This window comes from Populus nigra, chromosome 16 (assembly GCF_951802175.1).
Source record: "Populus nigra chromosome 16, ddPopNigr1.1, whole genome shotgun sequence".
NCBI lineage: Eukaryota > Viridiplantae > Streptophyta > Magnoliopsida > Malpighiales > Salicaceae > Populus > Populus nigra.
The window spans coordinates 8,261,608-8,284,604 of NC_084867.1; the positions used below are offsets into that span (position 1 = coordinate 8,261,608).

Consider the following 22,997-nt stretch of genomic DNA (forward strand, 5'->3'; position numbering starts at 1 on the left):
TACCAAGGGTTATACAACATAAATTTAGATTAACCATTTAACAAGCAAAGTATTAAAAGTGAACAAGATAACAAATACAAAACATGTTACTATCAAACATTGAAGTCCATGTTGATTTTATACTATACTTATTCTTACACCTTTAGTGTAACCTTTTCACCTTGACATAATAAATTTAGCTAAACATAATGAAAGAGAGAAACATAAATAAACAAGAAAAAAAAATAAATAATATTGTAATGTTTTGAATTAAAAGAGATATAAAAAAGGCTATAAAGCCCTTGGAGGCTTAAAGAGTGGGTATAAATGAATGAGGGGTAGTGTGGTAATTAGATAAACATAATAAATATAATAGAAGAAAAAAAGAAGAAGAGGGATCTGAAAATTTAAGAGATAATCGGCAGGAGAGAAAGGGGAAAGAAGAAGAAAAAGAAGAGAAAAGAGGGAAATTAGAAGGGAAATAGAAAGGAGTTGAAGAAAATAAGTTTAAAGGTAAGATTTAGGTTTATAAATGTATAAATGTTTTATATAAGCTTTAAATTTCGGTTTTGATGAATGTTAGGGTTTTGAAAATTTATGTTTTGGGTTTAATTGATGAATTAAATTGAATTTTACAGGGTTGATTGTTGTGAGTAATTGATTATTTAGTTGATTATGGAAGATTGTGATGATTTTGAGTTATGAATTGTGTAAATGGTGAATATTGAGTTAGAAATCTAGAAAAAACAGTAGGTTTTCTGTTGAAATTCTAGGTTGGAGGTTGAAGATGACAAAATTTTGGTTTGGTCCCTTAATTTGTGAAAATTACAATTTAGTCCCCAAATTTTGGAAAATTACAGAATGGTCCCTGGAGCATATTCCGAGATTCTGAACAGAATAAAAGATGAATTATTGGCAGAATTCCTGTATAGTTATGAAATTTTAACACTTTCAATTTGGTCCTCCAATTTGACCCTAAAAATTGGTAAAATTCCAGAATGGTCCCTAAAGTATAATGAGATATTCTGGACAGAATTGAGGATTAATTATGGTCAGAATTTTAGTATAGTAATGGATTTATGACAATTTTAGTTTGGTCCTTCAATTTGACAAAGTTACATTTTGACCCTTAAAAATATGATAAATATTCAGATTAGTCCCTAGCTGTAATATTAGCTTTTGTAGATTGGTTTGATGAATAATTGAGGGTTATTTAGTGAATTATTACCAATTTTATTATTTGTTTTATTATGGATTAGATTTCGGGAAAACCGTTAGATTTTGAGTTCTTAGGAAAAATAACTAGTTTAGTCTAAAAACATATAGGGTTATGGAATACACTCTTAGATAAGTGTATTAAATAGGTTATATATTCTTTTGAGTCATTCTTGAATATGTCTCATTTGTATTCAGATAATCCTGATATTCTACCGGCGGGACGCCGTTAGGATTTCCTTCGGTATCTGCTTTTGATTTCTGTTTGCTTTCCAGTCAGGTGAGTGGATAGTTTTCCATATGCATGAGAAATATTATAAATATTTGATTTGTTAATATGAATTGGATCATGCTTCTTGATAATATATATGTTGATTATTATCCTTGTTATAATAAAGCATGATCAATTGTTGAATCTAAATTCTTGATATGAACCAGTATATATTTTGAATTGACTTCTGAATTGATAGCTCCTCATTTGATTGATGTCATGAGTTGAGCCTTGAGATATGAACATTTATGTTTGATTATCATTATGAACCTATGGTATGCCAGTCAGAAAACCCATGCTAACAGGGTAGTGTTAGTCTTTGTGCACATCGTATCTGAACCCTAGTTGGTCGGGGAGTCATCGACCTGTGTGGACTGATCATCCCACAGTACGGAGCCTCATGCTCATTGCATTTTGATTTTCTGACGAGTTTTACCATATGATATTTTTGTTATGGCCTATTTGAGAAACCTTCCTATAAGAACCTTGAGCCATACTTGTATATATATTTCTCATTGTAGTTTTACCTCGTGTGTGTGTGTGTATTGAACATTATCTACTCACTGAGTTGTTGAACTCACTCTCTCATTATTTATCATTTTCAGGCTTATAGCTTGATAGCAGGTCACTTTTGTTGGACCTTCAGAACCTGCTCTTTTGATTGTAATTTGTACCTTTTCCTTTATGTCTAGTTAGTGCTCCAAAACTATGAATTTATATGAACTCTTGTATTAAGACAATTCAATTATATTATGAAGTTGATTTTGTTATTAATGTTGCGTTGAAATCTGATTGAGTTAGGATAAGTTTGTATGCAAGTTTGGGTTCGCATAGGTATGGAATCTTGGAGGGGAACCTTGCCTATGTGCTAGTCATGGATCCGGGATTCGGGTCATGACAAATATATAAGTTAACTAAGTAATGGAAAAGAAATGACAAGCATAAACAAGAGATTAATATAAACAAAACTTACACATTACAAAAATATAAAGAAAGAAAGCAAGAACAAGAACATGATCTTGATCTGAAAGCCAAGATGCCTTAATGCATGGCAAATGCCTCCTTTTATATGCCAAAATTCAGAACTATTGATTTGATGACTAATTGTTGAATGGGTGGCCACATCTTGACTTGGTGACAATCCTTATCTTCTTTTCTGAACAAAACATCATTGCTAACGTCAGAATTTGAACAGATTGTCTCATGAAAGTTCTAGGAAATTGTCTCATCTTTCCAACAAAAAAAGAATTGGTGCATTTGGACTTCTAGAACTCGAGATATAGGCTGAACACTGAACAATGTCTGGGTTGCAGGACAGATTCAGACTTCTTTTTTATGCTAAGATTTGGACTTCCAAACAACAGAATTGAGTCTTGGACTCCATGAATGTTTTAGGCCTATGTCTTAGCTTTCTAGCCATATAAACCAAATTGAAATCCAAGATCTACAGCTCTAGATATGACCCAATGACTAAACAGTGTTCCAGTTTGGACTGAACTAGCATATTTTTTCTAAGCTTAACCCTCTTTTTGTCTTCTCAATTTCAGTAGTTAAACTCATCAGTCAATCCCTTCATTTATGTGATAGGCCTGCATTTAAGATGAACATTTACCATAAATTAAAGGTATCTTATAATATCAGACTTGTTATTATAAAACATGTTTTAGTTAAGGAGTTATTGATACTTCAAGTGCAAAATAATGATATAAAACCTTGATAAAAATACACTTTTAAATACTAATTAAGATCCTTTGCTCAAGCAGAGGATTTCAATAGAACATGTGTTATTTATCCAAAAAAACATTGGAGAGAAGAGATCAAAACGTATTTGCAGAACTCTTCACATATAGTTTTAAGATGTTTGAAGTCATTCTCTATTTTTTTTAAGTAATTAAAGGATTAACATGGAGATCATAAGTGTAAAACTAATTGTTTGTATTTAAGGTATGATATTTAGGCTATTATTGATTTGTGACTTAAGTTTGTTGTTTTTGTTGATTCTCAATAATAGTAAATAAAAATTGATTTTTTATTAATCACAATTAGTTAATAAAGTTGTTCAAGAAAAAACAAAGCACATTTTGATTGAAATTGTATAATTGGTTGACATGTTAGATACATATAAAAGTATAATCGGTATTTTTTTTGGATAAACAATGTTATTTATCATATCATATTTAGACAATTCAATTTATTGATTTTAGTGTAAATATGATGGGAGAAATATTCCTTCATTTGAAAAATAAGAAAAATATGGAGACGTTGCTTACACCAAAAATAAATATTCATTGTCAAGCACATGAAAACAATAATTATTCACTATTGTACATGAAAACATAAGCTTAAATCAATCAATAATAATATAAATGGCCAAGAATTTCATAATCAAGGGCAACGAAGACAAGAGAGAGATCAACCAAGAGGAAATGATTGACCACGGGAATAGAGTACACATAATCGATCAAAATGAAGAGATCAATCATAAAGAAAAGGTTCCTTATTTGTTATGCACAATCTATACAAGATTAGGTTTAAAAGGTTAGGAATGACTCTAATAACTTATAACAACACAAATGGAGCCATCCTACTTCCTTTAAATGATAGTCATGTGATTTCAATGCAATTTATCTTTCTTCTATTTTATTTTACAAGGCTTCAATAAAGTAATAGATTAGGTTTAAGGTCTATTTAACTTGATCAAATCAATAATCACAGTGTCATATTTTTCTTGTTTCTTCGAAAACAATGGCGTCGCGTGGACCAGCTTTATAATAGACTTCATGAAACAGGGGCGGCTTGTGATATATATGCACGGCTCATCCTCATCAAAAGGGGTTAGCTCTCATTAATGTGGAAATGGACCAGTATGGCAACAAGGTCGTGGGTGAACACGAGCAGCACCACACCCTTTGATTTTTCTAAATTGCGATTAGCTCTCATTAATTCTAGTGATTGTATATTTAATGATTTCCTCCACTAAAGCAAGGTCTGAGTCTCAATGATTACAATTTCTCGGAGAGCACTTCCCCACACTCGAAAATATTGAAACTGGGAAACAAAACCATATATTATTTATGCTCAAAACTTATGTCATATCTACTCACAAATACAGTAGGGCATTAGATCTAGAAATAAATCAAATGTATGGAAATAGCATGACATGACCATCTAATCATGTAAGCGTGTGGAAATGCTGGGCTGAGTTTGCGACCTTGATGAAGACATCTTCTAAGGTGGTGTCCGACAGACCCCAGGCATAAACTGGGAACCTGCTTTTGGCGACCTCGACTGCTTGGAACACATCTGCAATGCTGATCTCCTCTTTTGGCATCTCAAACTTCTGGGTTCCGGCCATCTGGTACGTTCTTTCAGCGCTGGGGGAGAGGCGCAGAACCATTTGCTCCACCTCATGCTCATCGTTTACGGATGTGGTCATTGTGAACACGTAAGATCCCCCGTACCTTCCCCTCAGCTGTTAAAGCCGGTTTTTAGGAATTTATCAAAAGAAATAAAAAGGAAAATCAGAAATAAGCACAGCTAATCTATCGAAGAAAAAAAAAAAGAGGGAAAGATGATATATTCTACAGTAAACCTAATGAATATCTGGGTCTGTGTTCTGTACTGCATCTCTGTGCAAAAGAATCATGCGAGATCTCTAAGAAAATACAAATGATTGTCTCGGAGTTACCTCTTTTGGGTTTCCTACGCACTGCAAGCTTCCATCAACAAAAATTCCTAATCTATCACACAGGTACTCTGCCTCTTCCATTGAATGAGCTGAAAACAAGAAGTCAAGCATCGTGAGATAAACTGCAAGGTGTAAAATCTCCTTTTTTTAATATTATTAGAGAGAGAGTAGTACTGGTCAGGATAATTGCTCGGTCTTGCTTCGCACGCTTCACAACATTCCATAAATTGCTTCTTGAAGCTGGATCTAATCCAGTACTGGGTTCATCCATATAAACAACCTGCAAGATTTCCAAGAATTACGATAAGCGAGAGCATTGAAGGAATACAGCCAATCCAAAGAATTCATGCATAAAGGTTTTTGAGAGAGATGGTGACGTACTTTGGGATCTCCAATCAATGATATGGCAACACTAAGCCTTCTCTTCATACCTCCACTGTATTTACCAGCTTTTTTGTCAGCAACCCCTCCGTTAAAAAGGTTGACGCTCCTAAGAGATTCCTCCACTGCCTAGAGAAACAGAATAGTAAAAAAAAAAACAGAGACTTAAAACTTTTCCAAATAAGAAGAGCCAGTAAACTAAACCATTGATTCCACTATCCACTGAAAATTCCCCAGCAATAAGATTATAAATTCCACTTCTTAAATTATAGTAGTTAAATTTGTTTCCATTCGAATTTCCTGAGGCAATTTTATGCATTGTAAAGAACAAGGAATAGGGGTACAACAATTTCCATCTGAAAACTCCCCAGCAATTAACTACTTCTTGAAGAAAGTAAATGATCTTTGGCAAGCTAAAAGATGAGATGATAATGGCTTACTCTTTTCAAAGCAGCGCCTCTTAGATTCTTAAGTCTTCCATAAAATAATAAGTGCTCTCTTCCCGTCAGAGTTTCCCATAGGAGGCTAAGAATTGTCCAGGAAAAAATAACAGAACAAAAGGTCAGGTTTCCAGCTGAAGATGAAAATGTATTTCTTGAAGAAAACAGAGCCAAGAATTAGCTTACTCATGCTGCGGGCACACGCCCATGCTGGTATAAACCCAATCCATTTCAGTCCGAATGTCTAAGCCCTCAACATATGCTGTCCCCGTGGTTGGCGTTGTGAGCCCAATCATCTAATCAACAAAATAAAGTCAGAGATATAAGTATTTATTTGATTATACTTTCTCAGGAAGACTAGTTAAACCGAAGGTTTTTCCCCGTTAAGAACTCTCAAGAAACTCAATAAATGGCGAAGGAATGACAATGGCCACATAAACCTTGCTCGGGATGGTTATTCGGTCAAGACCTTTCGTGAACATATTTACTATTATAGAACGAGAATAATGTAAGTGCTTGAAAGCTAGTTCTAATCTTTTTTCTTCTTCTTCTTGTTTAGCGTCAATGACAGAACTATGGTAAACCACACGTAACAAAAAAGGTCGGGTCTCTACAATGGAATTACAGTAGCAAGAGCTGTACACTGACCATGCTAATGAAAGAGGTTTTCCCTGCACCATTTGGACCAAGCATGCCGAAGCACTCCCCTCGAGGTATAGCAAGAGATAATCCTCTCACTGCCAATTTTTCTGCATTTCCATCCCTTCCTGGATACACCTTTCTCAGGTTGTCACAGACGATGGAATGACTGGTGGTTGGTTCCAGCAGTAACTGCTCAACCTTCTCCCTCTGCATTCAAAAGGGTGTGCACAAAATTAACATCTACACATGACTGACTATGAGTAATTGACGCAGAAGTATTTGAAGATCAGACGATAGAGTTTAGTATTTGACAAACACATGAATTGGAGTTCATAAAACACCATCAAGTATTAACACTAGGTCTGCCATGATTAGAGGCATAAGCTATTCCATCTAAAAACTTACTGTTTGATAAATACTCTGATTCTTCTGAAAGAAGAGAAAATCTACTATGGGGGAAAAACTGCAATTGAAACTGAGACTGCAATTTTTTACAGCCAAAACAAAAGTATGACGTTTTACATTTCATCCTACAGAATCTACAGAGAGACTTGGGCACTAGCTTGAAATGATTACTCGTGATTAAAACTAGATAAAAGGAAATGTTACCTCCTGAATGACATCAGGTTTATCCATATCAACAAAAACTTTAGATCCCTGCCTGCCCATACTAGGCCTCCGAAAAGATGATGGACGCTTCTTCCGAAACTTTTGCAATAAATACTTGGGATTTTTTCCACTTCCAGATGAAAAAACTTGATCCACATAATATGCTATAAAAAGCAGCGCAAGCCACTCAAGAAGCATGATAATCATCACATCTCTCATCCCATTTTCACTTGCACTCAAATTTCCCCACTTCATGCCATCAGTCCCCATAGAGGTGCCACTGGAAGAATACTCCGCAAACTCATACAAACCACGATATAGAGCAAAACCAGGATATAACTCCATAAAAATGACCCATCCCCCTGTAACAAGAGAAACAATATCCGTAAGAGTAAAGCTGGCGAAGAGTAGAAGCAGACAATATGTAAAACCTAGACAACTATTGCGCATTGACAACCAACAGCAGCAACTGGTGGACAATAAGACTTATAGACCTACATAATAGGTTGCACAGCAAACAATTGATTACTACCAGTATCTTACATTCACAAAAAGATCACAAATTAAATTATAAACAATCATTAGCCTCCTCACATCTGTTAAATCTCAGATAATGAAACAACTGCATCAGCACATGCAGTAGCATAAAATCCGAACATTGGGTTTCTTTCCCATCAACACCATTAGTAAACTTAGAAGGCCAGTGGTTTCACAGATTCTTCTACTTACTTGGGAATGAAGTATCTTCAACGAAGTTCTGGAAAAGAAAGCCACCTAAAAGCCCAGTTCCAAAGACACATATATAGCCTACAACTGTAATCATCAAGTTCAACTGTCAGGAACAAGAAAACCAGGTGATATTAAAGTAAATGTCGTTTAACAAACAAATCAAACAGCTAGCATCAAACCTGTAGCAGTCTTGACGTTCGAAAAGAATGCGGAGGCTAGAAACGCCAAGGAAATTTGCAGGTTTATATAGAGAAAAAAAAACACAAATTGGATGGAGTAGTCGTTCAGTGTGAAGAATTTCAAACCTGCAAATTTAGCCATGTTAGTAACTTGAAGCAAAGGCAAAAATTAGAAAGCATTGAGGATTGGAGTAATGCCTACCTACTAGTGAGCCGAATGCCACAAAAACGAACATGTATAGTGCAGATATAACAAGAAAATACATGTAAGAAATCATCCAATAAGGCCCGTCTCCAAGCCCATGCATTTTCATCATGATTCGTAGTTTTTCTTGTTTCTCGTAAACCAGCGCTGTCAACACCACCTATAGCAAAATAAATTAAGATCAGATTACTTCAGGAAAATGTACATACAAGTAAACGCTATTTTCATAATCCATCCATGATATTAGGTAACAAATGCATGTCCATATTTGATCATTCTATCATTGAACAAAACCAGGGTAAGGTGGTATTGTATTTGCAAAGATCCACGATTTAAAATGTATTGTAGACAACAGAATCACGAATCTGGGATATATTTCCAAGCCATTAACCTCTAAATGAAACTTTCAAAATGAAATTCTAAGTTAAAGCTCACATTAAGGATGTGGCATTTGTTGGAAGAAAAGCCATGCAAACAAAAGAATCTATGTATCATTTCATCACTACGAGTTCATGACTTCTACATGTCCCACCATGGGACAATTTTAACCTGATAGATCAAATGTTTTTGCTCATATGAAGTCTTTCAACTTTACATGGATTAAAATGCTTCCTGTCAGAAATTGGTTATCATTTTCAAAGGAGGAAACTGATCTGGACAAAGTTATGTTAATTCAAATATCAGACTTGTCATGATCAAATACAATAATCCTCAGCTATTTCTAACCCATTTTGCCAACAAAGTTAGTTGTGTCGGACTGGTATGGTTTGAGCAAAAATTGCAAGAAAAATGTAGCCCTCAAAATAAATAAATGCTGACATGCATTGGATCATATGCTTACAGGAAATAGCTGTATGACAACCCATGTAAAGAAGAGAGTGCCAAGAAGAGATGCGATATCCAGCTTCTGCTTCGTTCCAGGTTTAGGCATTTCTTTGATAAACTCTAATTCCATTCTTCCTTGAAACAACTGAAGGTAGGCATTTGATACCTGTGAAGATAGAAACATCAGCTTGTATCATTGTTTGATGAGAATGATATAAAGCTCGGAAACGATGGAAAATAAATATAAAAACCAGGGCATGGAAAAAATGAAATCCCATAACAGTTGCTGTGAATGGTTCCAAGTCCAGAAAGAAGATGCATAATTTAGATTAAACAAAAATCCTATAAAGGGTGCAAACTCTTGGACACATTATAAACACAAATAAAGCCTTGTTCTTTTGAGGGAAAACAGATTTAATAGAGTAAGCAGTACAGGTACTCTGCATACCAGATTTACTGCACGTGGTAACCGCACCAAGTAGTATTGTCCATCAACAGTATCCCTATTTGTGGCATTGTACCACACGCTCACATTAAAAGTATTGGCGTTGGAGTTCAAGAAATCATAGGCTGCAGAAAGAACGAAGTAGTTAGATTTCTCCAAGCATAGGACTGCTGTAATGACACGCTAGGTGTATATATATATATATATAGAAATCAGAAAGACCAACCTCCAAGTATCTCGTTGTACTGCCTCTCTGCATTTCCTTTTTTATAGCCCCTGAATATCTGGTCGTTTATCTCTGAAGTACTATTGCGCCACAAGCTTAGACTTGGAACACATACTGTCTCTGTATTTTAAGTCAATAAGGGAATAAACAAGAATCAGAATCTCACATGAAAACAATCTTTTGTACTTGTAAGAGAACGAGGCATTGCTCCATAATCTTGTGTTTTTTCGTGCATTACTACAAAATAATTTGGTGTTTCGTTGTACTGGATTGCTAAAACTCATTCCCAACAAAGAAATTAAAAAAAAAAAAGTTGATTGGGTGAACCTAAAAGTTATAATTAATGATCTCCATGTATCTCCTTCAGTGACAATTAGAATCTCCATGTTCCAGCAATACTCTCAAAATAACTTGCAGGATTTTCAGCTAAGCGATAGTAAATTTATAGTACCCTTTACGAAGTTGAAGGATGGCGACTGAGAAACAGTAAGAGAAACAGAAACATTGACTGTAGAATTCGATGTGCACTGGCTTTGAATGTTATAGAGAGAATCCTCGAAGAAAGCAGGATCAAGAAAACTATCCTGTCTAGTTTCCGAATCTGAACCCTGAAACATTTTGGAGAAAGTCAGGAGCATTTATTAAAATAGTCAAAGGGAGCAAGATGAAGAATTTATATCAAAATGAAGCAGCAGGAATTAAAAACAACTAACCAGCACACTGTTAGTGGAATTAAGAGGGGAAGGAGGTGAGAACATACTCGCAGCCAGACCTATAAAAATAAAAATTACAATACAAAAATAAGATTAAGATGAAATATTATTCGATTATTCATTTCCATGGCACGAAAAACAATAAAGAAGAAAACAAACTTTGTCCAAGTGTCTGATTAGTTCCAGTGATAAAAACAGTAACAGGGCAGTTCCCAGTTTGTCTGCAAGACTCGTCAGGCAAATCTGTAAAAGGATCAGAAGCACTTCTGACGGCACGATATTGAGGAGCTGGAACCTGTAACAAGGGAGGCCACTTGAGTGGACTAGGAATAGGACAGTTAGGCGATTGATCCAAATCTGAGAATTGTAAACCACAGACTGTCTCGCATGTCCCATCTCCATTAGTATCAATACACTGACAACCACACTTGCTACTTTTTTTGTTTAGTTGATTGTCAACCAGTGTTTGAGTGATAACAAGGAGTACACACAGCACAAATGGAAAGGAAATTAGCCTGCAATTCGCACTAATGTTTCGTTTCTGCAAAACAAACAAGCAAGCACTGCGTAAAAACCATTGCCTTTTGGTTTAGAAAGGAAAGGAGAGGAAGGAAATATGTTATGAACAAATTAAAGTAGATTTGTATATATACTAATTCACCTGATAAGTTAAGTTCTTTCTAAGCAGAGCATCAGCTTGAGTCCAGAATGCTGCTGTGTGAGGTGATGAATCCAAATCCGCCATTAGAAATAACCAAAACCAAGCTTTTATCTTATTTCCCGCCAAGAAAGAAACCCTCCCTTGTTTTCTTTAACCTTGTTTGGCTTGGCTATGAACCGATCACCAGAAGATAACAGCAGAATGAAAATGGCAACGGTTATGTCACGGCTAAGCTTTATATAAAAATGGAGCTGCTGAGCTCTTCCATTTAACAGTGTTGCGTTTTTGGCAATATAATATTTTGGATTACCGGAAGGTTAAGGTGGTGGTTTTTTAAAATATTTTTTTTGTTTAAAAATATTAATTTCTGATTTTTATTTTTTTTATATTAACGTGTTAAAACAATGAAAGAAATTAATTTAATATAAAACAAAATATTAAAAACAATTTTCAAAGGAAAAAAACAAACAAACTCGACGGGATTGGCAATGGAATTGGGCTCCTTTGACTTTCACTACCACTAATAATTAAAAACTTTGGATGGATTTGGGTTTGAGGGCGGCCCCCCATCTTTGCTCGCCACCGAAACTGCCCTTCGTCGGAATTGTCCGTAATGCCCCTCACGCGTTTTAACTGTTCAGGGTTGTTGACGTGAAATGTCGAAAGTGCCCCCGTAGCTTGCTCTCAGGAGCACTGAACTGCATGGAGCTGATGACATTGGAAGTTGGGTCAAATGCGTTGTGTCGGGATTTTAATATAATAATTGAGAGACGGTTATCCATGGGGAATGGGTCCCTATATTCTTCGCAGGGGTGACCGATGGGCATTCGAAATAATTATTTTTAATCTCATACTTTATCAAACTCATATCCTAATTTATATATTAATTAAAACTAAATTATCTGTTAGATGATTCAAAGATCCACCCCTGCATTAGAGTAGTCAATTTAAAAGGAATATATTTCTCTAAAATTCAAGAAATCTATATATATATATAAACACCTTCTTGACCATCAACTTAAATCCTTAAAGTTATTTATAATGATTTAAGATAAATAGCTCTAATAGATATTAAATGATTGAGGTTTTTTAATTTCACAGCAGTTTTTGAATTGGAGGTGTGAATTATAGAGGCTACATGCCCGGATGCAAGTGTGTTTTATAAAAATTTTAAAAAATATTATTTAAAATTAATTTTTTATATTTTTAAATCGTTTTAATATGTTAATATCAAAATAAATTAAAAAAATATTATTTTAATATAATATTACTATATTTTTAAATACAGAAAAATAATAATAATGCATAACAAACGAGGGGCAAAAGGCAGTACTATGGAAGGAAACGCATTGGAAGAATATTTCTAATACAGACAATCAAGTATCTTTGAAAAAGTCAACCTATCTCCATTGAAGTACACTTGTTAGAAGCTTAATGATATGAGTCATGGAAAATGTCTGAACCGTTGGAAAAATATTAAGGTAGAGACAAGGCCAAGATAACCGCAATTTGTCTCATAAATTTAATAAATAAAAGATATTTTCCAAGTCAAGGATCAAAGCTAGAGAAAGATATTTATACTACTATATATTATGTCGTGATGACTTTTCAATTACAAAAGAAATAAAATTAAGTTGAAAAACATCTGGCTAGTAATGCTGTGTTAATTAATTTCTGAGAAAGCCTTATATTATTATTAAATCTTCAAGTACTTGGTTGCCAACGTGAATGAAATGTTCCTGAAACGAAGCAGCAATTCACAAATCATTGACCATTCAAAAGATTAAGCACAAATTAATTATTACATGGTTTGAATTTGAAATATTCTTACACAATAACTCGGTTGCTTCATTAATTCCTCCACATTTTTTTAATCGTTACTTACTCTAGGAGACAACGAACGATCAGTATATATATATATATAAAGATTGAAAGACTGAATCCGTATAGTTCAAACAACATTTTATAATAATATTAATATTGTAGTATATTACATCTTAAAGACTTGTATATATTTAGGAAAGATTTATTGTTGTAATTTTTACATTAACTATTGTGAATTACCCTACATGTAGGAAATATTAGTTAACTAATAGGTTAAATCTCTTATTATTCTCAACTTGATATCAGAGCTATTACACTTTAAAACTCTATATACTTCTCTCCAATAGACTCTTCATCTCAACTTACGGTGCAGACTTTTTCTTCTCTCTCTACTTTAAGAGCTTTCTCCGCTGCTGTCGTGAATCTAGGTGATGATTTGGTCACTGTATTTATTCAAAAAGCAAATACATTGTTTGACAAATTAGCCACTACTAGCCGACTAGTTTCACTAGAGGTCTTCAATTTGTATTTGTTTTGTGGTCTTCGGGATGAGTTCAAGAACCTGGTAAGAAGCTTTTTTGCCAAGGCAGAAACTTTTTTGTATGTTGAGCTTCATTGTCATTTTCTTACTCATGAGTTCCTTCACAAGACCTCTCTTCACTCTATAGATGTTGTTGACACTGCTCCTTTACTACTTATGTCAACTCAGCCACCATCAGCTCATGATGCTCAACATCAACCCTCTAGTTCATATAACAGCAATTATAATTTTAGTTATGGTAGGGGACGATCTCGTAGAGGCTGGCGTAATAATTATAACAGTAACTATAACAACACTAATGTTAGGTCTGATTTTCAGGGTTTCTATGTCTCTTCAAACAACAACTGGAGGCAGGGTAATTGGCAACAAAACCAACAAAATAATGGCTCTTCATAGTGGTCTAATGTCAAGTGCTAGCTATGTCAAATCTTCAGTCATTCAGCCCCTCATTGTTCTCAACTTCAAAGTCATGGACAACAGCCTAATGTCAATCTTACGCTCAATAATGTTGTCTCAACAAATTATGTGGATTGGTTTCCTGACACTAGTGCAAATCAACACTTCACATCTGATCTTGTAAATCTGACAAGGTCCAAACCATATCTCTATAATGATTATTTGCATGTTAGTTATGGTAAATGCCTTTTCATATTTAATATTAGACATACTAAGTTATATACACCGAAACAGACCTTCATTTTACCTAACGTTCTCCATGTACCATATATTCAAAATTCATTACTTTTTGTTCACAATTTTTGCCTTGATAATAATATTTATTTTTAATTTCACTCATTTGTGTTTTATATTAAGGATGTCAACACCAAAGCACTGCTCCTTTTCAGCTAGAGTAAAGATGGTCTCTATATTTTTTCTAAGTCTTTTGCCACGTCAATTTTTCAAGTTTATTGGTCTCTTTGCATCTTTGCTTCTGCTGACCTATGACATTGTCGATTAATTCATCCTACTTCCTATATTTTCATTTTTCTAGTATCAAAAAATAAAATTGCTTATACCTTTAGACATTTTTTATTTTAGAGTAAAGCTTGTATGTTAGGAAAGTCATCCCATTTGGTGTTGGGATCTACGGGCCATAAAATTTTTACTTCATTTGACTTAATATTTAGGGATGTTTAGGGCCCTGCTCTTTTTTTTCTTCTAATGTTTTTCTTATTTTGTTATTTTTGTTGATGCTCATACAAAATATATATGGTATTATTCTCTTGTTGTGAAGTCTCATGTCTTCTCTATTTTTCATCAGTTTCAAACTTTGGTTGAGCCCTAATTTTTGCTAAAAAATAAATCTATTCAGACTGATTGAGGTGGTGAATACCACAAGTTACGTATTTTCTTCCAAATAATTGGTATTCATCATTGTTTAATTTGTCTTCATACTCATGAACAAAATGGTATAGTTGAATGTCGTCATAGGCATATTGTAGAAATTGATCATGCTCTTCTCGGCCAATGTAAAGCACCATTATAGTTTTGGAATTATGCTTTTGAAACCTTGGTTTATCTTATCAATCACATACCTACTATTGTCCTCGATAATAGGTCCTTTTTTTACTGTCTTTTTAAACGTTTTTCTAATTATGATTTTTTGCATATATTTGGGTGTCTTTGTTTTATGTTTTTACATCCATACCATAATCAAAAATTATATTATTGTTCCTCTCCATGTGTGTTTTAGGTTATACCTTCTCTTATCTAGGTTATGGTCGTCCTGACCTCGCATCTCAATGAATTTATATTTCTTATCATATCTGTTTTCATGAATAGGTGTTTTCTTTTGATAAATATGAAAGGATTGCACAACCAGCCCCTACTCCCTCTCCTAAAAACTCTATCAATTTGCCCAATTTCCTCACCTTATAAATTTTTGACAATCCTACACTTGCAGCCTTTCAACCTCCTGTTTCTTCCACCTCATAAAAGCCCATCATCCTGCTTTAACATCACCACATACATGTTTCTCTAATAATCATACTACAGGTATAAGTTCACCCCTTTCTAAATTACAACATGATAGGTCTGCTGTTGTTGGTTATCCCAGGTCTCTCGTTACTGGTTCTCTAATGTTTGACAGTGGTGCCTCTATTGCAAGCTCTACCTCTCGGATTGCTTCTACTACTGGATTAAATTTGATTGTTGACCTCTCTTCTTATTCATTACAGCATCATCAGAGTTCGGCTCTCCTTACCTCGTCATCATCATATGGTTCTTTGTCTACGGTTGTTAAAAACAACCAATCTGAAAACTTCTTTAGCCTTTTTCAACAATCATAAATCTCAGAAAGTCTCTAGTCTTACCTATAAACCACTTACTTTTTCCAGTGCTGACAGGTATGAGGCTTGGTGAGATGCTATAAAGGCTGAAATTCAGGTGTTGCGTTCCAACAACACTTGGTTCTTAGTTCCTTTTTATCATTCGATGAATGTTGTTAGTTGTCACTAGGTATATAAGATCAAGTGTAGTGTCGACGATCACATTGACCGCTATAAAGCTCGGTTAGTTGCTAGAGGTTTTAGCCAGCATGAAGGTATTGATTACTTTGAGACTTTTAGTTCTATTGTTAAGCAAGTCATTGTTCGGTTAATTTTCACAATTGTGGTGTCACATGGTTGGAAAATTAATCAATTTGATATTTATAATGTCTTTCTCAATAGGACACTTAATAAAGAGGTTTATATGCAACAACCTTTAGGTTTTGTTAATTATAATCTCTCTTTTCATGTGTGTCGATTGCATAAATCCTTATATGGCTTGAAACAAAATCCTTGGGCATGGTACACTCAACTTAGTGATTATCTTTTCTCTATTGGCTTTCATACTTCTAAAGTTGACATATCATTATTCATTTTATTTGTGGGTGATGATATTTTGTTAACTGGTAGCAATTCAGTCTTGGTTCACCGATTGATTTAGTTGTTGAGCTTAGAGTTTAAGCTTCGAAATTTAGGAGTTGTTCATTATTTTTTAGACATTAAGGTTCATCCTACTACTATGGGTATCATGCTATAGTGAGATAAGTATATTCTTGACATTCTTTACCGGGTAGGTATGTCTTCTTGCAGGCCTGTTGATACTCTTATTTCTACATCAAAGGTTGATGAAGTGTCTGATTGTTTGTTTTCTGATCCTACATGTTTTTAACAAATTGTTAGTTCTCTTCAATATCTCACTTTTACAGGACCATGCATTTGTTTTACTATTAACATAGTTTGTTAGTGTATGCATGCTCTTGTAGATACATATTGGGTTGTCGTTAAACATATTATATGTTATCTTAAGGGTACGGTTTCCTTTGGTCTTCATATTACTCGTAGCTCTTCCTTTTCCTTGCATGGTTTTACAATGTTGATTGGGCTGATAGTGTTGATGATCGTAAATCTACGAGTTACTATTTTGTTTTCTTTAGACATACATCGATATCTTAGAAGTCAGAGAAACAACGCACAATAGCTCATTATTCTACCAAGGCTAAGTATAAAACCTTAGTCTATGGCACTTTTAAGGTCATATGGATTCAATATTTATTGTCAGATCTGCATATTACTCCTTCTTATATTCTTAAGATTTGGTGTGATAATCTGGGTGCTATTTATTTGTGTGTCAAACCTATCTTCCATCCTCGTACTAAGCATAATGAGGTTGATTAATATTATATACGTGACAAAGTTACTAAAAAGGTCATTCAAGTTCTCTTTATTTCTTCCAAGGATTAACTTACATATGTTCTTACAAAACCCCTCCCAACTGTTTCTTTTAGCTTGAGAGGGTGTATTATAGTATATTATGTATTAAAGGCTTGTATATATTTAGAAAAGATTTATTATTCTTGTATTGTAATGTTTACATTAACTATTGTATATTACCCTATGTATATAAGTAGAAAAAATGGGCTAACTAAGATGTTAAACCTCCTATTATTCTCAACTATCAAGCATAAGAATGTTGCTGCTTAGAAACTCCCTTTAACATGCATGAGTAACTTATTGATTAAATAAACTGTATAAGACAAAGTAAATTATTATTTCTTTTGATTTTGAGCTGCAGGTGGAAGGGAAATTTCGTTGATTCAGGAGTTTGAATTTTTAAATTTAAAGGCAAACAACAGGGAGGAAAATAAAGTTTTGTTGGTGTGTCTACCTAAGGAACTTATGGATTATTCAACAGCTTGATATCCATTGACTGTGAGAGAAACTTCATGGATAAACCTGGTTCTAACGCTAGAAACTCACAGTTTGTTCTGGTGGAGGACTCAAGATTTTATTTTTATTTTTATTTTTTTCTTAATTAATTGTCACCGTCAACGAAACACCGTTTTCTGCTAAACTAGTAGAAAAAAAAATAAATTTGAATAAAGTTCTGTAGTCTTGATTTCCAGCTGAAAACAAACATAGAATACATTGTCCGTAGTACGTCCGCAGAGGTCACAAATATCTGAGGCCACCTCTGGACTTTCTGCGTAACTGCCATCCGCTTTCCAACTTCGGCTGACCCTAAGCGCACACAAGCAGCAAAAGCAGTAACATGACGTTAGTTTCGGAATTCATTTGTTTTTTTGTTTTAAAAAATATTTTATTTTAGTTTTTTAAAATTTATTTACAATATTAATACAATAAAATAATATTAAAATATTAAAAAAATTATCTAAACAATAAAAATATATAATTCTACTCCAACCGGTCCACTAACTTAGTTTGTCGATTAATCTAAGGGACCATTTAATTAAATGAATAGTTAAAATCACTACTATCTCAATTTGATAAATAAAACTGGTTGATTGATTAACACTAGTTCCTAGACATTTTTTTTTCGAGGTGGGAAACTCCTCATCTATTTTTAATTATTCAACAACATATAATAATTAACCACAAGAAATTTTTGAACTATAATATCAACTAACATAGATAGAAGCAAAAATAATTCTTAATTAAATTAAAGACCAGTACTATCTAAAGTCTTATTCTTGTCCATCTATTTTTTTGTCTTAAAAGGACAATTATATATCATGTAGCCAATGATAATATAATTTGTTACAAATCAAAATATTTAAATATTAAGAGTATTGTATAATTAATGTAAGATATCTAAAATATTTAATTTTTATTTATTTATATCTCACTCATTAAAACTATTACAACCTGTGCTATTTATAAAAATTATACTAGAAATCTTATTAATATTGAATAAAAAAATAAAATAAAAAAACTATACAAGAACGAGAAAGGTTATATCATAAAAGAAAATCAATTATATATCCACAATAATGGTTTCATCACCACAAATGTCGACATACAGACCTATCAACAAGATTTAAAATTTAAAAGATTATAAAATAGCAATAGGAAAAAAACAAACTGAACGACAACGTATATTATTCTTTTTAGCTATCTATTTTGACTGGCGGGCGTGACTTTGAAAATCCCCGATTCTACAGGCTAAAATACAATTTAATTATTTCGAGTGGTAATTGAAAGCAATGTAGATAAGCTCTCTTAAGCTATTAATTAATAAATGGAAACACGTCTTCCATACAATACTTGTTAACTCGGTTGCTTCATTAACTCTATTACTTCCTCGTGAATGAGTCAACAAACTATCCTTTTATAATAATATCAATAAGATACAGTTTAACTAATTAAATTTTAAATTTATTTTTTAGATATTATTAGTTCGAATCTTACAAATCTCAGAATTATTAGCGATTTATATGATCATTAATTTCAGGACTCGTGAAATTAATCAAATTACATGCAAGTTGACCCGAACATCTCTATATATATATATATATATATATATATATATATATATATATATATATATATATATATATATATATAAAGACTGAATCCATATAGTACAAACAACGTTTTGTAATAATATCAAGCATCAGAATGTTTTACTGTCCAGATACTCCCTTTTCCATATCTATGACTTACATCTTTATTAAATAAATAGGAGATCTTGGTTTTGAAGTGTTTAGAATTATAATAATGGTTGTTTTTAAGAATAATTTTTGTTTTAAATTATTTTAAAATAATATTTTTTTTATTTTTTAAAAATTATTTTTATTATCAACATATTAAAACCATCTAAAAATATAAAAAAAAATATTAAATTTTCACGAAATATATTCAGAGTTATCGCTAGTACTTGAGTTGCAAGGGAAACTTGGTCGATTAATGAGTTACAGATTTTAAATTAAGTAAACGAGTTGGGTGTGATTGCTTGGGATTGAAGGTAACGAATTACCAAACATTTATGCATCATTCAATTCTGCTTCAGATCCGTTGATCGTGAGGGAAACTTCTATATACCTCACGGTTTGTTCTGGTGAAGGGCTGAAGATTTTTCTATAATTAATTAGCTGTCAACATCAACGAATCGCCGCCTTTCTACGAGACCAATAATAGAAAATAAAATTAACTAGTAAGATTTTAATTTTTAATTCCAGTAATCCAAATTAATTTTGAAAAAACAAATCCAAACCCAAGATAATTGCAAAAAAACAATATTGCAAATATACCAAAACACATTAAAATTAATTCTAAACTTATAATTAACAAAATAACACAATATAAAACTCATGATTAACAAAACAAAATCTGATTTCAAACTAAATCCTAAACAATAATCTAATCACAGCTAAATTAATTTTAAATTAATTATAAAATTAATAGTAATGTAGAATGTTTGGGTTGATTTTTCAACTGGGAGTGGGAAGTGATAGCAACGTGGTGGCTGTGATTGGTGAGTGGTGGCGGTGTTGGGGGCAGCACAGCAATTAGAGAGAAGCCTTCTTCAATACCCACTACTACACGGTGGATTGATTTTGACAATCCCCACTACACCTAGCAGTGTTACAATTGATTTCAACATTTATTTATTTACTTGTAGTACTTTGATTTCTTTTTTTCTCAATGCAACACAAGGATGCAGGCGTTGTTATCCATTGTTTTTACCATTAAAAAAAATATTAACCACGAACTAAAAAGTTTATATATATATTTAATAAAATAACTTAAAAATTATATGGGTTAATAAATAATAGTAAATTTATTAATTCCAATCAAAGATTGAGTTGAGAAGCTAAGATAAGTATTTTATTTTAAAAAAAAATATTTGTTTTAGTTTAAAATTTAATCCCTAAAGTTTTTATTGATTTGAATCATTAAAATTAAATTTTATTTTGTCAAATTAAGCATCAACTCAACAAAAAAATAAACTTAATATGAAAATATTAAATTGGAAATAAAAAAAAGTCAAGTGCAAAAAAATAAAAAAAATAAAAATATTATGAATAACTATTGCAATTTATAATAGATTATGTATTTTTTTTCTATTTTATACTTACATCATTTTATCTTTAAATATCTTTTTCATCTTATATTATTTTATATGTTAATAATTTTAATTATCATTTTATGGTCTGTTGAGCATTAATTTTATAAAACTGAACTGTAATTGTTAAATAAAAAACAAAATAATCAAATAAAAAAATATGCGAATAAAAAAATTTAAGTTAATTTTACAAAATAAAACTAGAATTATTAAATAAAAAATAAAAAAAATCAAGATAAAAATAAATTTAAAAAAAATCCTGAGGGATTCATGGTTTCACCTCCAAGATTTTTAATTGTATTGGGGGCCTCTCTCCAACATCTAACAGCCAGTATTTGTGGCTATTACGATATTGGCCCAAAAAGTCAACTCTGTTTAGATTTGTGGTCTTATCAAGTGAGAGTCTCATGTTGGTTCCTTTTCTTCTAGAAGGTTGAAAAAGATATTTTTGGATCCATCCTCCACAAAAGTCATCGGCCATAAGTACTCCACGCCACTTGAAATAACAACAACAACGACACATTCTTTGAAATTATTGTCCATTTTTGGCAAATATGCCGAGCCCTTTACACCACAATCATTCATTTATTAGTAATTAACTAGATTTTTTTTTTTTACTTTGGGGTTAGATATTATTTTGAAATAAAAAAAATTATATATACAGGTTTTTTTAATATATTTTTAAAGCTAACAAAATTTCAAGTAAAAATTAAAAACATTATACATACATATAATTAAATAATCAAGAACTGTGTATGAATAAATAAAAAAATAAACAATAATTAAAAAAATTAAAAAATAGATATAGATTAAAATATTTAATCTTGCAAGACGAAATATTTATCCATTTGTGTTTGCTAAACTTGTTTCTTAAAATATATTTTTTTATTCTAGCAAGCAATAATAGAATTAGACACACAAATTAAATTAATTAAATAAAATAAAAGGCAAAAAAATATTATACAAGGCTGCACATATTATAAATATTATCTTAAAATAATTTTTTTATTTTCAAAAATAAAATTCATGTATAAAAAAGATTTAAAAAATTATATATGAATAAGAAACTCTTCAAAATTTAAATGCAAAAAAAATCATCATTTAAAATAGGCTCTTTAAATAAAATAAAAGAGAGAAAGGGTATTAATCTAAATATAAAAAAAAATAAAGAAGAAAACCATAAAAAAATCATTAATTTAAAAAAGAATTAGAAAAAAATAATTTAGAAAAAAAGAGCAAATATCAACCATTGTTGGGCCTAGCCCATTTCATTCGGGGTTGTGCGACAATTTAAAAAAAAAAATCAGATGACGCATCACCTACTGAGACAGATGATGCGTTATCTGATATGCCAATAATCTGACCACTATGATGATCGAAGAATTAGAACTTAAGTTTTTTAACAAAAAAAACTTGTTATTCAACGCATTTGTTTATCCAAAATACCTTAAAAACCATGATAAATCTATCCATGCCTTAAAAAAAAAAAACCCATCTCAAATACCGAAATCAACCTGAAATCAAAAATCAACCCAAGTTCAGATTTATTTTTTCATGAACTTTAAATGTAAAAAACAAAACATCTAATATGAACTTCCATCGTCAAATGGAACTATTTGATACAAATATCAACCTTTTTGGTGGTCTAAATCATTATCAATGATATTTGTTTTTCTTTACCGTCGGAATTTGATGACCTCTATTGACCAAGGACTAAAATTTTTTTAAAAAAATAAACTTTTGTACCTAAATTTAATTTGAAAAAAAATTAAGGCATTGAAATTATATAATTTATGTTATTTTTAAAGTTATAAGACCAAAGTGTATATTTTCTAAAACTTTTAACATGTCACCCATATTTGACATCTTTTTTTATTTTAATCCATTTTCTTTTATTTCCACTATTAACTAAGAAATCAGAAACAATTAGCCTTAAATTAGGATTAATTCATCTAAAAAAAAACTTTAAGGATCAAAATAAACTATCAAAAAATAAATAATGTTGTCCACGATGTTATATATGAAAATAAACAATACCAGCAGTATAATATGCACCCCATACTTTTTAGTTTTT

The 22,997-nt window shown here is 32.0% G+C and overlaps 1 protein-coding gene across 1 annotated transcript; it reads right to left on the minus strand.

The window, feature by feature from the left end:
- Nucleotides 1-4,505: 4,505 nt before the first annotated feature.
- On the minus strand, nt 4,506-11,477 carry LOC133675484 (ABC transporter A family member 7-like). Its single transcript, XM_062096881.1, has 18 exons — nt 11,209-11,477; nt 10,707-11,088; nt 10,548-10,606; nt 10,286-10,442; nt 9,835-9,954; nt 9,612-9,733; nt 9,180-9,329; nt 8,336-8,498; nt 8,134-8,259; nt 7,955-8,038; nt 7,226-7,587; nt 6,623-6,823; nt 6,161-6,270; nt 5,975-6,059; nt 5,535-5,663; nt 5,328-5,433; nt 5,154-5,242; nt 4,506-4,937 (listed from the first exon to the last, which is right to left on the minus strand). The coding sequence occupies exons 1-18, from the start codon at nt 11,290-11,292 to the stop codon at nt 4,638-4,640; spliced, it is 2,829 nt and encodes a 942-aa protein (XP_061952865.1). The 5' UTR covers nt 11,293-11,477; the 3' UTR covers nt 4,506-4,637.
- Nucleotides 11,478-22,997: the final 11,520 nt, after the last annotated feature.

Bases quoted from the DNA above. Each gene is read 5' to 3' on its own strand.
- LOC133675484 (XM_062096881.1), bottom strand. From the start codon at position 11,292: ATGGCGGATTTGGATTCATCACCTCACACAGCAGCATTCTGGACTCAA. The intron at 10,607-10,706 runs GTTTGTTTTCTT...TTATTTTTATAG, and splicing joins TAATCAGACACTTGGACAAA to GTCTGGCTGCGAGTATGTTC. The intron at 4,938-5,153 runs GTAACTCCGAGA...CGGCTTTAACAG, and splicing joins GCGTAGGAAACCCAAAAGAG to CTGAGGGGAAGGTACGGGGG.